This window comes from Anopheles coluzzii, chromosome 3 (genome assembly GCF_943734685.1).
Source record: "Anopheles coluzzii chromosome 3, AcolN3, whole genome shotgun sequence".
Lineage (NCBI taxonomy): Eukaryota > Metazoa > Arthropoda > Insecta > Diptera > Culicidae > Anopheles > Anopheles coluzzii.
In genome coordinates this window covers 11,859,405-11,875,443 of record NC_064671.1, presented here as the reverse complement: position 1 = coordinate 11,875,443, position 16,039 = coordinate 11,859,405, and the positions used below count along the sequence as shown (strand labels likewise).

Sequence of the window (16,039 nt, the reverse complement as noted above, 5' to 3'; positions counted from 1 at the left end):
ACAACGCATCAGACATTCGGTATCAATCTAGTAAATGATGATGTTTCTTCGTAAATGAGCGAACGGTACTTGTGCATTGCTTGGCTTTAGCAGGAAGATAAGAGTTGTTTTTACATTTACTTCTTAGACTATATGAGTTGTACGTTTGATTATTTTCCTATTAGAAAACAAAGCGCCTGAATGTAGCATTTTATAATGCTTTTAGTTAAATTTCTTATTCAAAAATATAAATAATAACCTATTTTGCATACCTTCAGGCGCTATTCTAATATAAAGCACAAACTGGTCTAAATTGGTCTAAAACTAATAAAACAACTTGCAACTGTAAAAATCGTTGATTTATAATGTATTATGCAAAATTAAAACACTTTGAACTAATTTAAAGATTTTTTCATTGAAAAAATCGTGCATTACCGAATTTCTATGGAATGTTAAAAATACATTCTCCTAACAATTACGACTAGAAATGAATTATACTGTGTATAATAGATGAAACTTCAATTTCCACATACAAAAATAACTCATAGAACGACGAAAACTCTGGCAGCATGACCCAGCTTGTGCACGTTTTGTTTGATCTCTTCGCTGGAAGCTAATAATGCGATTGCATTTATGAAACAATAAGCAGAAACCGTCGTCCCACACAGTCTTCTTGAAACCCAGCACCGTGGGAGGACGGCTGCAGGATGCTGGCTCGACACAATGCACACGTACGCCCACTTCACGGGATGAAACGAACGATATGAATCATAAACGGTCCCGTACTGTGAATCACGACCGATCCCAGCTCTTTCCACACACATACACACACACACACACACACACACACACACACACACATCTGAAACCTTTCACAGCAATTGGAAATTTCCCCGCTATTGGAAGCTGAGTAGGTGTTTAGCGGTGAAATTGACGAATCTTCTTTCCATTGACTGCGTTTGCGTGAAAATTGCAGAGTGTAAATAAATCTAATTTCCCCCTCGTGCCGTGCCAGCTTTTCGGAGGGGTTCGGAGAGCAAACATACTTGTGATCATTGCGATTCGATTTGCCCGAATGATGGATGAACATTTCAACCCGCCAGATCTGGTTTGGCTGCACCCTCGTTGCTTGGACACAAACATCGACACACAAAGGCACATGGCTACGGCACCTCGACAGTGGGGTGTTCGATCGATCGATCGATCGGAGGGACCCGCACAACGTAGCACACAGCAAACAGCGTCCGCGATGCCTCAGCACGACATCAATAAGCAATAAATCACGTCTCAGCAGCGGCACAACACCGTGCGGCTTCGTAGCGCCAAAGCGCTGTTTGCCAAAGGCTCGTACGAGCTGGAGCAAGCGATGGGAAAAACAACGACAAAAGCGCTTCCTCACGCTCGGCCACGGCAGAAGGATTCACCACGATACTTCCGCTGTTTGTCGTGCCCTTGAGAATAAATTATTTTAATGTTTCAATTCGACCACGCTTTCAAGCTGACTGTGCGTCGGCTGTGGAGATGAGCGTGGGTGCACGGAGCGTGCATACAGGTTCACAGGTGTCCCGAGGGATTCGAGGGCACCCGTCGCGGCTACGTATGAACACCACAGCACAGAGACTCCGCTCGCGAGGGAAGAAATGAAACAAATTGGTGGAAATCGTTCCCCATACGCATCGGAATGTGTGCATCCCCCGCTGGGGTTGTAATATGAAAGGGTGTTAGTTTGATTTATTGATGGTCTTCAAAAGTGATCGCTTTGCTTTGTCTTTGCGTGTTTTTTGTCAGGAGCCTCAAAAGCATGAATTGCTGTATTGCCCTACATGTGATTAGTCAGAACGGATTTTCTTGTTGTGATAGGAACGAAATGGATTTGAATAAAAAGTACATTTCAGTAAACAAGTACAATAAGTACATTTCAGTTGAAATGTAAAAAAAAAACAGTTCCCTTACATATTCTGTCTGAACTAATAATTCTTCTTTAAAATCACATACTGAAGCTTCTAATACGATTTCTTATGATGTTTTCCAATAGGGATGGCGGGTCATTATAAAATACATACTGATGGACACAACATGCAGATTTTCGAAATTAAAACTTGAAAAATAAAACTTGTGTTAAAAGTTTGATACAATTAATCCTTCAAATTTTCATATTGAAAGGAATTGGGGTATTTTGTGGTATTTTTCTTTTCGATAATTTGTTATTCTTCGTAACAAACCTTATCAATAAAGGGAAAGTCCCGAAGTGGTTTTTAATTCATTTTATTTATTTTTTCTAAGTACAGTCCAAACTCACTGGTTCTCTACCTCTCTTCAAATTCCCTTGGAATCTTGGATTGTATTTTTTTGGGAATATAATAAATATTAAGAAGTCTATACCCCTGAAGCTCCGGACAAGAGCAGTTGTTTAGCGCCATACTGTAAATTTGCAATGAGATTTTCGTAAAAAACCGTAAAAAACACTGACATACAAAATCTTAAAGATGTCAATTGTTATGAATTGTTAATTATTTTCGTAAGTAAGCACCAAATTTCACAAAAAAAGCACTTAACACTTTGACCGCCAGCCTGACGTCACAGTTTTTGAGTGAGCACGTAGCGCATGGCAAGAGAGCGATGAGAGCGACAGTTTCTCGTGCGATTGTTATCACTCTTTTGTTTCATTGCGATAAGCGGCGTAGCACATGTCATTCTCGTTCTCTCTTTCCTACCTCATTCGTTCTCAAGAGAATCACTGAGCGTCAGATGCAAAGCTGAACGGTGAGCAAAACCGTCATGCGAATTTATATGACACGGCGCTTAAAGTGTTAACCTTTCTGAGCCAAAACTAATGGAGGCGCCTAGTCATTTGTAATTATTGCGTTGGTTTATTTATTGATTACACAGGAGCAGATGTCTAAACCCAATTTAAATTATCTCTTATTGCAATGCTCATTTCAAACATTTATTACATATTGTCCAGTCAGTCCGCTTATATGTTTCTGTGACTGAGCCAACACACTTACTTATTCGGAAAGAATCAATAATACCGCCAGCTAGGGCGCGAGAGCAATTGCATTACATAACCAAACCGTTCTCAATCGCGTTCTTTGGTCCTATGAATTCTGTATCGATTCACGGTTTGTTTGCGTCAACTAAGCCCGAACCACTTTGGCCCGATCACCGTCGTCAACCCTCCTTTAGAACCGCGTTTCCGCGTGTGTGCACAATTCGATAATATTCGATACAAAATTTTATGGTTTGGAAAACATGCTGACCACCTCTTTCCGGTGATTCCCCGCTTGGTGGATCCGGGAAAGTCGCATATGGTTCTGGAGACATTTTCCCATGCTGGAGCCTCATGCTAACGTGACAGTGGGAGTGCAAAATTAAGACGCTGCGAGTGCGCGTGCTCTCTCTCTTTCTCTCCTGCTACCTCGATTGTGAGCTCAGTTTGCGTCAGCATTCTTTGTCTGACCTTCGTTCTAAGTGTGATATATTGATGTGTTTGTTGCTTTCGGTTGACGACCGAACCTTTTCCTCCTTCTGCACGATAGCGCAACACAGTCGAAAGACATTACGCTGGCGACAGTAAAACGCCGCGCGGCAGTGCTTTGGCTTATCGCTGCGACATCATGGCTTGCTTGCCGTCCGCCCGGTCGCGTGGTCGTTGTAAGAGCTTAATTACACCGTCATTCTGCTTACACCAGCATGCTTCGATCACGATTGGATTATTGGACGGTTAAGCGGTACGGCAAGGGAACGTGTTATGTTCTTATTAGCTTTCTGAGAGAAAAGAAGGAATGCTTTCTATGGAGACACAAAGCAAGGACACGAACTTCGTTACTGTGAAGCAATTTCAACTCTCCACGAATGGAAAAGAATGCTACAATATTCTTGCTCTCCCCCCCCTCCCCCTCTCACTGCTCCTAATGGATATTGTCCCATGAGTTTCCCGGTAAAAAATATATGCCCAAGCCCCGCGGCCATGCACTCAGCAGCATCATTAGCTTGCGTGTAACACTCAACTGTCGCTTCCGATTCCGTCCCGCTGTTCCATGTTCCCCTGAGGCGTGCATTAACAGGTTCGTTACGTGCTGGCGGGCACCCTGCGGCGCTATCTACAGTTTGCCGATTTCAAGTTGCTCCTTCCCCCCCCCCCCCTCCCACACCAGTTTCTTTTACTTTTCTTTTCTGATAGTACGCAATTTTAATCTCGCCGCAGTTTTGTTGAAATAGAATTAGATTATTTTGTCAGCGTCGTGTTGCGAAGATAACCATTAAATCGAAAATGGAAATTTTCACCCAGGCCAGGGCGTGAAATTCACAGCCCCATTTGCTTTGCTTTGCCCTCCCCCCCCCCCCCCCCCAAAGGTATCCATTTTAAAAATTAGATTATACCTAGCCCGCGATGAAATTTTCGGCCAGGTGTGGTGGTGCACAAATGGAGTTTGGAGCAATGTTAAGGAAGCAGCAACAGCAACGATCCAAAAAATCCAACAAATAAAATGGGCAAACTTTCACACGCCATTTTGGGTGGGGAACGCAAATGAAACGGAATATGAAATGGAAGTATTTGTTTTCTCTTTTTTTTTCTAAACTCATTTGCAACGCTGTTTTTAGCCGATCTGATGCCGCTTTGAAGGGGAAACTTTCATTCGGAATATTCTTTAAGTATTATTGTATGCTTCGTTCGCAAAGAGGATACTGAAGGAAAGTATTTCTGCCTTCATTAGACTTACTGTTTTCAATACGTGCTAAAATTTAGCCCACACCATTACAGTCACCCAACCGCTCCCATGCATTTTTTGCCTAGTTTTTGCTAAGATTTGACAATTTTATCAACTTTATTTGAAAATTTTCTAGATAAAAAATAATCTAATTTATTTTAAGTGTATATTTTTACCAGAAAGCTTTCTTTCTCTGGATTTTTGACACTCTAATTTGCACTCAAAACAAACCATTTCCACCACAAGAGACAATTTTTGCCAATAAATATAGAATGTCATCACCATTATAAAATTGCTCCGTTGCTCCATTATGCAACTGGCCAATTCAATCAAGTACAAAAATCCCTCTACCATCGGCCCTCTAACCAAAAAACACCAAGCATCCGCGCACTGGTCGAGATTCATAGCTCTTGTTGTGAAAGCTTTTGACCACTCACATAAATTATGTACAGTGATCAAATCGACTTTTGTCTTCGACTGGACTCGCGCAACTTTCCAAGCGATTTGTCCAAACTCGCTCGGTAACAGCAATTTGTCCGTCGCAACACGGTCGACCACAGCAGCAGCAGCAGCAGCATGCACGGCACGTGTTGGCCCACTGTCTTTCCGTGGGCTTATCTCATGTATGGTGGATTTGGTGCAGCTCAAGTTTTGTGTGTCCCGAAAGCGTAACTTGTTTTGTTCGTGAGACACATTTTTGATGCGTCAGAAAAGGGGAAACATCAGCAGCACAGGGGGTGAAGCAGAGCAAGGCAAAAGATTTTTTTTCTACTGGTAAAGAGGGCTTTCCTCCGCATTATTGAGGGTGAGCCTTGTCCGTGTGCAGCAGTTTTGCACCTTCCATTTGTGCTACTTCCATTTGCGTCGCTACACAACGACATGCCACGGATGACGACACAGCAGTGACACGAAATGAATTGAGGCTCTCGGTGTGCTGCATTAACGAAACACTGGGAAAATCTGCTGAAATTGCTGAAAGGAGCAAAAAAAACGGAAACTGCGAAAACAAATACTTCTCCCACAGCTCCTGTACCCAGAGCTCCAAGGAGGAAAAGAACAGAGAGACAGAGAGACGCAGCAAAATTGTCTGATGTACATCCGGGCTGAGTGTTTCTTTTTTTGCGTCGCTTTGCTCTGGAATGGTGCATCGTCGAGTTGCAGCTGCTGCCACTGACAGTTTGGGGGCGTTCGGTGTCCTTTGACAGGCAGCGCACGCTTTCCAGGTGACGCGTGTTTTCTGATTGTTGTGTGGTGGATAATTGCTTCCGTCGATTTGGCAGTGTTGAAGTAAATTAATTATGTTTTGCTTGTGCATGATGAAGGAACTTTGCAGGAAGCATGATGAGTTTAGTACGTTAAATTTCTATGCTGAATTGTTTGCATTTTACATTTACATAATTTACTTTTTGCGTATAGTAATGAAAGTAGTTTCGAAGAAGTATTCGAGTGATTATCATTTGTGAAAAATGAAAGTCCTGTTCATAGTTCATGCAATTTAAATTTAGTTGTTTTTTCTTCTAAAATGCAATACAGTTCATTGGGGGACTGAAAATCGACATTTTTCTGTTTTCATATAATTGATTATTATGTTTAGATGACTAAAGCCATCTTTTTTATTTTAATAAAGTATTCAATTACAATTTCTACGTAATTACATAAACCTTTATTATTTTTTATTTAATTTTTATTTTAATTAATTGTTATTTAATAATTTATCAATATATGAATATATCGATCAATAAATAAATAAATAATTTTATTTATTAATTAATTTATTTATTTAGTTACTTGTTTATTTTTTATTTAGTATTTTTTATAATTTTTTGATTTGTTTATTTATTTAATTATTTATTTATTTTGAGCCGGTCTCGTAGTACAGTCGTCAACTCGTACGATTTAACAACATGCCCGTCATGGGTTCTATCCCCAAATGGACCGTGCCGCCATACGAAGGACTGACTATCCTGCTATGGGGGGAAATCAATTAGTCACTGAAAGCCAAACACACAAGTGGTACTGGCAGGCCTTGACCGACAACGGTTGTTGAGCCAAATAAGAAGAAGAATTTATTTATTTGCTTTTTTCATTTTTTTAATCATTTGTATATTTATTTGTTAATTTTGATTTGCTTGTTTATTAATTAATTAATTTATTTATTTTTTTCCATTTATTTATTTGTTTATTTATTTTTTTATATATTTATTTATTTATCTATGTATTTATTTATTTATTTATCTATTGATCTTTTATTGCTTTATTCACTTATTTATTTACTCTTTTATTTATTTATTTATTTTTTTATTATTATTTATTTATTTATTTATTTCAAGTGTCTCAATCGATTAATAGATGAAAAATCTGTGTCTACAATTGTAAAATATAACGCGCCGAAACCCCATAAAATTACCAACACTACTCTTACTACCAATAGAGTACAATTACAAACACAACAATTACATTAAAAACAGCTTTAATCTAATCGCATTAATCCTAGCAAGAGTCCACACAATACAATAAAATCTTATACACACTTATATACTAAATAAATCTTATACACTAAAATAATCGCAAAACAAATGAAAACAATAGTGCTTATTATATAATGAGATTTCCATAGTTTTACTACTTACATCAACCATTACTTTAAATGTAAGCTAAATTTCGAAATATTGAAGCACCTGAACAGTTGATCAATAATTCCTTTGACCAATCACTCATATCTTTACCATCAGTAAGAATTCTCTTCAATTGGTATAACTTTGCCGCCCACTGCGTGGTGCTACTATTAAATATCCATCAACCTAGCCTTGCTATACTCGAAACGCAAATGGTCTAATCTTAGCTTTTCCCATCTCTACCCGTCTGTTTCTCGCTCTTCAATTACAGGCATCGACGTCAGAGCTGCTAAAATGTTTAGGAATGTTCCTGCACGACCGATGCCGCAAGCTACGCGACTTCCAGGCCGGCGACGCTGTGATGTGGCTGAGGGCCGTCGACAGAAGCTTGCTGCTTCAAGGATGGCAGGTACGTATCGTAACCACTTGGCATGGGTGCTTTTGGTTAGACCGTGGGGACGTGGGTGTCACCTTTAGCAGCAGCAATGAATGTCTTTCGTGTTTTGTGGTGCTACTCCTTTTTTTCTCCACCCCGGTGGAGAACGACTCCGGTGACGAAAATACCATTCCGATCTTTCCCATAAGATATCCATCAATGGCCCCATTGCACGTAAGCGCGCCGGGGCTTCGTTTGATTTAATTTGAAGCATAATGTGATACTCGGGGGGCGACGAAAAATGCCAGCCAACCCTACTACCAACCTAAGTTTCGATTTAGAGGCGTTGAGAGCGTTTAGAATTAATGAGCTCGTCCTCGTAAGGCTTAGCAGTGTGGAGAAGGTTTTGTTGAGGCTACTAGGGTGACGATGATGTTGGCAAACACCCCGAAATTGGATCCCCACTAATCAAAACTGTCGTCAGAAGCCACCTTCGGCAGTGACTTCTTACCGCCACGCTGACGTCTTCTACGAACGGGCGGCGAACAAACCACTCAGAGATTGATTAACGCGTGTAATCCAACGCAGCCGAGCTTTTGAAGCTTGCTTGCTGGGCAGTGAGAAAACTAAAATTAGTCCCAGTGCCTCGTGCCTCTTATATCGCCCTTCCCCCACTATTCCCCCCCCCCCCTCCCTTGACACCTCCTTCCGATGGAAACTAAGGAGGAGAAAGTTTCCAGCAATCGATCGACGAGCACGCGCGAGCATGCTCACGCCCCGGGGAAAACTTTTTACCCGAAAACTTTTCGCTAAAATAGCGTAACAGGTGTGCTTAACCCACCCACCCATCCACGTCTACATACCCTTATTTTTTACAAACTGGCCGTCCTTTTACCTTTGACCAGCAGGTAGAAACTCTACTAATGATCAAATTAATTACCAACATTTTGCTGAAGACTGACGCCACGGCGACAGAACTAGCGAGGCAGCACCAGAAAATGGAATGGCAGCTGCTTCAAGTTGAATTATGAACCCCGTCGTGTACTTCAGCACGGTAGTTAGTAGTAGTACTGGCGTTGAAATTTATGAAAGTAATTAGACCGCTGCTGCAGGCGTCTCTGTTGGTGAATGATTTTGATGAACAAGAACGGAGGCAATAATATCACGAGCTCATATTATATTTTCTTTCCGGGAATGTTGAGACTGGAGACGATAAAGGCCAGAAGCATGCTGTTCTTTCAATGAATCTGTGGGCTCTGGTGAATCCTGAGCTGTGATGCCAATACCACATTTGATTGAAGAATACAAATGAACGTTTAAATCTGTTCTTAATTATTATTTTTAATATGATCTTAACTCTACAAAAACATTTGATTGCAGTTGATTTGATCATAATATAACGCAAATCAGTACAAAGCATAGCAATAACACATGGTCCCCAATTATTGTCCCTCCTTTTAATTTTAATTTTAATTTTAATTTTAATTAAAATGCACAAATAAAGCATATAAAAGGGTTTAGATTTTCCAGATGTCCTAAGCAAGATTGAAACTGTTTGCATTCGTTAGGAACTACTTGGGATGAGTTATAGTAAATTGAATAGAGGATGTGGACCTCATGCCTCCCTGTACGTTCCCTGGGGAAGAGGAGGAAAGAAGGAAGGAATTACCCACCATTACTCTGGATCGTGAGAACTGGTACGGTATGCCACGTAGCATACGTAAACCTACGTACTTGGGGGTTTTGCTGACCGGCCAGCTGATACACGGTACGTTTATTCGAGACAGTCAAGCCTTACCACGGGCGGGGGGACAATGACTGCTCAGCAGTGAGTTGAAGGGACAAGATGTACGATCCTAGATTCGATCAGAACTGACTTGCTGTCTGATCTGAGAGCTTTATTCATTCTGATAAACTTACAAGTCGGTGCACATTTGGCAGCCAGCTGTTTAAGCAGGGGTAACTTTCTCTTTTGACGCACGTTACGCGCTTCGCAAACGAATGTTTGTCAAATGTGTTGCTTTCCGGGTGAGGTTGCTCTAACGCTTCTTAACAAGCATCTTTGCTGATATTCTGTTCAAAAACTAATTGCTTTTCCTGACCTATCCCCTCAACTACCGCTCCAAAACCTTAAGAACGTCAAGTGCTGTAGCCTGTAGCCGGTAGCCGATGTTCAGTAGCCGGAAACAGATCTTTTAAAGGGAAGTGAAAAGATGTTTTGCCAATTCTTAGTTGGTTGAATCAAAAACAGACCATTTCTGAGTTGTTTTATGATTAAACAATTAATCGCTATCACACACTGTAGCGGCATTTGTAAACAAATATTCTTATATGAATTATTGGCGACATTTATAATAAGAATTGTCAATGTTTCATGGACTTTTCACGTAAAAAGCTGAATTTTTTTCACAGTTATTTTTTTGTAAACTCACTTAATTCGCTTAATATTACTTCTTCGTTTAAAAAAATCATTAAAATAGTATACAAGTCTATTTCATTTTGTTCCAACGAACTCCTTTGAAACCTCATTCTGCAGACCGCCCCCGGTTTTTAAATCAAATTAATTTCATTAATTGATCATTTATTATTTAATTTATAATCACCCTTCGCAGAAACCTCATTGAAGACCACCCAGTTAGGGTTAATTCACAAAACGTATCAAAAGCTGCCCGTCGCTGCCCCTTGCTGTTAGAGCACACAGCTCACAATCCCACGACCATGACGACGTCCTTGCTCCACTCATCTACATGTTTTTTCCCCCCTCATGTTTACCCGACCCGAAACACACACTTTCCACCACCGCACACCATCAACATAACAGGCTCGAGAATCTAGGTTAAATGCTGCAAACAGCTGCTATTGATGCTGGCCATCGCTAGAGAAAAACACACACACACACCCACAAAGACACATGCAACATCCAATTAAATGTTGCTGCTTGACCTGTCACAAGGCAAAGGTGGCCCCTTGATTCCAAAAAGCACACGGGGGAATCGTGATACACGTGATACAACACACACACACAAACGCGCGCGTACACGTTGACAGACGAAAGCCTGACACCTAAGCATACTACTACAAGGACTTTTTTGCTGAAAATTCCCGTCACCCACCTGAGCGTGGAATTGGGTGGGGATTCCAACTAACCGGCAAAAAAGGGTCACACACACACACACACACACACCACTAAAAATGAACAGGTGCTTGTGAGCGCACTGAAAATCACTGCACGCGCGCTGCAGGTTGGCGGCAGATCATCGAACAAGACGGGACGGGATCGTTACCGTTAGGGTGGTTTTATCTCCACGGGTATGGTCTCCGCCCTCTCCCCTCATTCCCTTGCTGTTCCAGTCATTTTGTCCCAATTTTCGAAAGCTATCGGCAGCCGGTTTTTTGGGAAGGACACACAAAATCCCCGAGAACAGAGTTTTTATGGCAATCATAAAGTTTACCCTCAATCGCGCCCATCAACGCTGGAAGGCTTTTTGGGTTCCTTTTTTTCTTGCATCCTACACTGTGTTACAGACAGACAATATGGAGAGAGAGTCCCAAAAATGTCGTTCGATTTAAAAAATGGGGTAATTTTGCCCGCCCATTTTGCCCTTTGGTCGCATGCATCCTTTGGAGCGAGATAGGAACTCCAAATCCTTGGTGAAAATTTAATGAGCTTCAATTGTTTTTTTTTTTGTTTTTCATACTTTTTCTCACCGATCTCCACACTGTTAAAATTCAAATTTCACACCAGGGTGAGCGCGTATTTTGCATATTTTGCGAACACGCTTTTTGCGCGTGCTTTTTGGGAGCTTTCGCCCGGGGGAAACTTTTACCGTGGTGACAAGGTATAAAACGCATGGCATGCTTTGCAGCTAGCCGAGGATGTTTTGTGTTTTGTAATACATTTTTCTCTCCCTCCAATCCACCCTTAACCTTCATCAATGTCTATCAACAAGGATTTCCAATTTTTGGTTGTAAAAAGATCCATCACTTAACATTTCTCTTCCATCGACCCATTTTTCTGTGCCATATTGTCGAGTTCAACACAGCCAAATACATATAAAACCAGACCAGATGGATGGAAATATATTTCCCCATTTTTTGTACCCATTTGTACCCCACAAATAACCTTTCACGAGTTAAACAATGCAGCATCACTCTTTTTTCTGCAGTACTTTCCGTTGATCTGTTGGAAATTAGTTTTGCCCAAGCTCCCACGAGCATAAATAAAGTCCCAACTCCCAGGAAAGTGTTGTGTGTGTGTGTGTGTGTGTGTGTGTGTGTGTGTGTGTGTGTCGATTTCCTGATTTTCCCCCCTGCCAAACAAAAGGCCACCCAGTTGTAATGGAGGAAACTTTTTCCATCAGTGTGTGTGTACGGTGCGCGGGTGTGCTCCCTCATCGCCACTCGGCCAATATCGGTGTCCACGTTGAAAGCTTCGGTTCGGTAATGGCATGTGTAGTGGCACTTTTCATCCTCCCCACCCAGTAGGAAGGGCTGTTGATTTATCTCGACAGAAAGCGGAAGAAAAATAGTTTTCATGTGGTTTCAGTGGGAAGGTTTGTGTGAGTGTTGTTATCTTGTTTTCCTTTTTTTTTTTGTAGATGTTTTTGGTCCAGGTGTTTTCCCGCAGGTGAGAGTTGATTTAATGTTACGCCACCGGCGGTCCACCCCACGTGATTAATGCATTTCCATTGGCCCCGAGCCAAACAACGCGGTCCAGGTCCTGGCAAGATGATACCGAACAGAATGCTTTAGCAGAGGTCAGGTTGATGCTATTTTGGTGCGCGTTTTTAGGATGATAAATAAACCCATGCCCATGATATTAGCGCTGTAAGCAACAAACGAAAGGTATATTATAATGGTCGAATTTTGCCCTACAAAGGATTGGACACGATCGACAAAAAGGTTCGGTAAAGCTAGCGGCTAGCTAAAACGATACAATTGATTACACAAGGAAGTTTCTCTATTAATCCAAGCCACGCTTCTTATGCAGAGCGTTTGCTATTATTATCAAAAAAGGCCGTAAAAGTAGTTTGTGCAGAACAGCAAGAACAGACTTCTCTTGTTTGGTTGTATTTATTTTTCTCCTTTTCAATAACTTTTCTTTATCTTTGTACCGAACGCCGGCAGAGGAAACTCTTTTCTCTAAATCCGATTACAGCACGCTATAAATCGTTCGATTATTATCAGGCTTCCCTCAATCACTACGCCGCTGCTGGATGTACTTAAGACCAGCATGGCAGAGATTTACGGTTTAAGCTCCCGCCGATGTTGGTTTTATCGAATCGCTTGGCACGGTTTACTCGATGAAGTTGGGAGAGTTATCGGCAAATAAAATCAATATTGATCAGTAGATGATATCGCATCCACTTTATCGCTACGCTACGGTCAAAATGGTGGTTTTGCGAGTGAGATTTGGGTTTGTGTGGCTTCCCAAGCGCTCTAAATCGATAAAGCAATATTTGAGACTGCGATTTGAAGCATTCGAAGTGAGCTTAATGAATGAAATTTTGCGATTTTTCTTCTGATCTAACAGTGCTTAAGCTGGACCGTTATAATCTTTCTTCTCATCGATAATCGACTGATTATCTGCTGGTCGTAATAGTAAGCAGACTGGGAGATTAGTGCTACAAAGCGACGATGGCGACTAGGCGACATCTTTTAAACCAGTCGTTATTGAAATGGGGACAAGCTTTTTCAACGCTTTCCGCTTGGCATATCCAATTGGAAACTAATGATTTTGAATGTGTTATTGAAATGTGGACAAGCTTCTTCAGAGCTTTGCATATCCAATTGGAAATTAATGATTGATTTTTTTCGTTCTTAGCTAATTTATTATTTTTTTTTTCATACCTTTTCTCGTTTTTAGTCATTTTTATTGCCAAAATTTTCGTTTTCTCTTCCTTGTATTATTCTTTTCCCTTGTCAATGGTTCTTAAATTTTGTTACATTTTTCCTTCATTCTTCTTGTCCTGTTTGTTCTGTTTTTCCCTTTCTATTCAGTCTTTTCTTTTTTGCTGACTTCATTATTTACCTCAGACTACAAGTTTAAGTGTTTGCTTTCCGTTTTAGCTTTCAGTTCATGAGAAGCATATTAGAAGTTTTAATTAGATGCATATCACTTAAGCATCATTCCAGGGACGAGATGAGTTGACCTCAGTTTAAAGTTCTTTAAAATCTAATTGAACAAACTAGTCCCATTAGACTAAGATGCTCTAAGCACGACTTTTTTTTCGTAAATAACAACAGTCTTTGATCAAAATCATAGAATTGTTAGTAGACAAACACAAGACAGTACAATTGCAAGCAGCGGAAAAGTGTCTTCCATGAGAGCTGTTGAAATGTGTAGCTAAAGATTAGACCTTCTCGATGACATTATCCTCTTTAATAAGAATGTTTCAACGTTCGTTTTTAGACCTCCTTTTTGGATGTAGATCATGGCTGACTCACAACTCGCCGATTAAATGGATATAAATAGCACTGTTTCAAGCCGTGCTACAATGTCGAACAAGGACTTGTAAATAATTGGGTAGAAGATCCAGAGAATATTTGTGCTAAATGTAACTGCTGCTATGCATGGCTAAGCTGAGGGTAAAATTAGTATCATTACTATTACGTTGTACGCTGTTGGAAATTCATGAGAAAGGACAAGTTTACATCGAATTTATGGATTAAATGTAATATTTCTGGGCTCCTAACTAAACATAACTTTACAATTGTTCCCTTAAAGAGTGTCGGAAAATGTCTAATCAAATATAAAACGGCTCATTTTAATCTAATTGCCTTATGTTGCAGTCCAATGCACACTTTCGATCATTCACCTCTCGTGTCGCTCATGCAAATGCGTATGACATTTAATTTATTTCCACTTCCGTCAACGACTCACGTCACGCCATCTTAATAGCATTTCTATTCCTTTTTCCTTTTTTCCCTATTTTTGACATACTCCTTTGCTGACTACTCCCAGCTTAAGACGCACAAGTCGCACACGGTGATGTATTTATATCCCCCATACCCATACACCTGCGTTGCATCTGCGGTACACCTGCACCTCCGGGCGCATATGCGGTCGCGTTTGGATGGTGACGTTGCTTTTGACAACCTGCCCCGTTGGTTAAATAATTCACCCAAACCGAGCGCTTCATTCGTCCGAAAGTCGTCCACCATCCTTTGCCAGATGTGTTCTTGTCGCGATGGGTCTCATATACACAAACACACATATGTACCCGTTCCTGACGCACGAAGTTGAATGAATTTGCGCTTATCGCACCGCCGTCAGGATGAAAGCTCACACTGTTAGAAGCGCACCACCCGTATGTGTTTGAAAAATCAACGCTCTTGCGTGCTGCAGTTGAATGTGTAAAAGGGGGAAACCAAATAAAACAAAGGAAAACCAACAACAAAAAAACACAAGCCCCAATCGTCGTACGTCGGCGACCTGAATCCGTTCTCGCATGAATAAATTACATCGCACTATCGCGAACACAGGCTCACCGGATATAACAGTTTCGATATCTATCCAACACGCGCGCCAGCGAGTGGCAGCCAGCAGAACGGTGCAGTGGGCAGTGGGACAACATTTGCAATCTAAATCCGCTTTTTTTTTCTCTTTACTATTGCTGCACTTCTTTCTTTTTTTGTGTGGGTACCCACAACCATTTCCCAACCAACCAGAGAGCGGTAGATTGCATGTGCTGCTGATATTACAGTGGGAAAGCTAACGAGCGCTGCTGGCGCAGCTCTGATGGGGACGGAAGACGCAGCTCTTCGGATAAATGGAGATTCCACATTTGCATGTCCTGTCACGGATGCACACACAAACACACACACTAACAGAGCAACATTTACTTGGGCCGTAGGGTTATCGCTTTTGATAAGCACGAATCACTGCTGCACGATGGCTGTCAGGAGCAGCAGGAGCAGCATCCAGTCTAATGCAGGTTGCATGTTATGAGGTTTTGAGGTTACGATACTGTCTTCCCCACACCCCCTCAACCTCGTTGACACACACACACACACACACACACACACACACGCGCGGTGGTACACCCATTCAAATTGATTTTGTAAATTAAATTCACATGGGATTGTGTGAAGCAATAGCTTATTCTTTTATTTAATACATTTTTTAGCTTGTTCTTTTTGACAAAATACAAATAAAAAGATGTTATTACAGGGTTTCCCACGATTTATTGGTTGGTTGCCATCCATTTTTGGTGGGTTTCTATATTTTTTTGGTACGTTCCCACGATTTGTTGGCCGTTTTCCATAATTATTTGCTCCAATTGTATTCATATCCAATTGGAAAATAGCAATAAATTATGGGAACGAACCAAAAATCTATGGGAACTCACCAAAAA

The 16,039-nt window shown here is 41.0% G+C and overlaps 1 protein-coding gene across 1 annotated transcript in view; it reads left to right on the top strand.

Annotated features, from left to right (window-relative positions):
* The window catches only part of LOC120957060 (cyclin-dependent kinase 5 activator 1), a 58,399-nt gene that overhangs the window by 36,511 nt on the left and 5,849 nt on the right, over positions 1–16,039 (top strand). Inside the window, exon 2 of the mRNA XM_040379002.2 lies at positions 7,578–7,715. Coding sequence (XP_040234936.2) covers positions 7,578–7,715 — 138 coding nt within the window. The remainder of the gene's footprint in view (positions 1–7,577; positions 7,716–16,039) is intronic.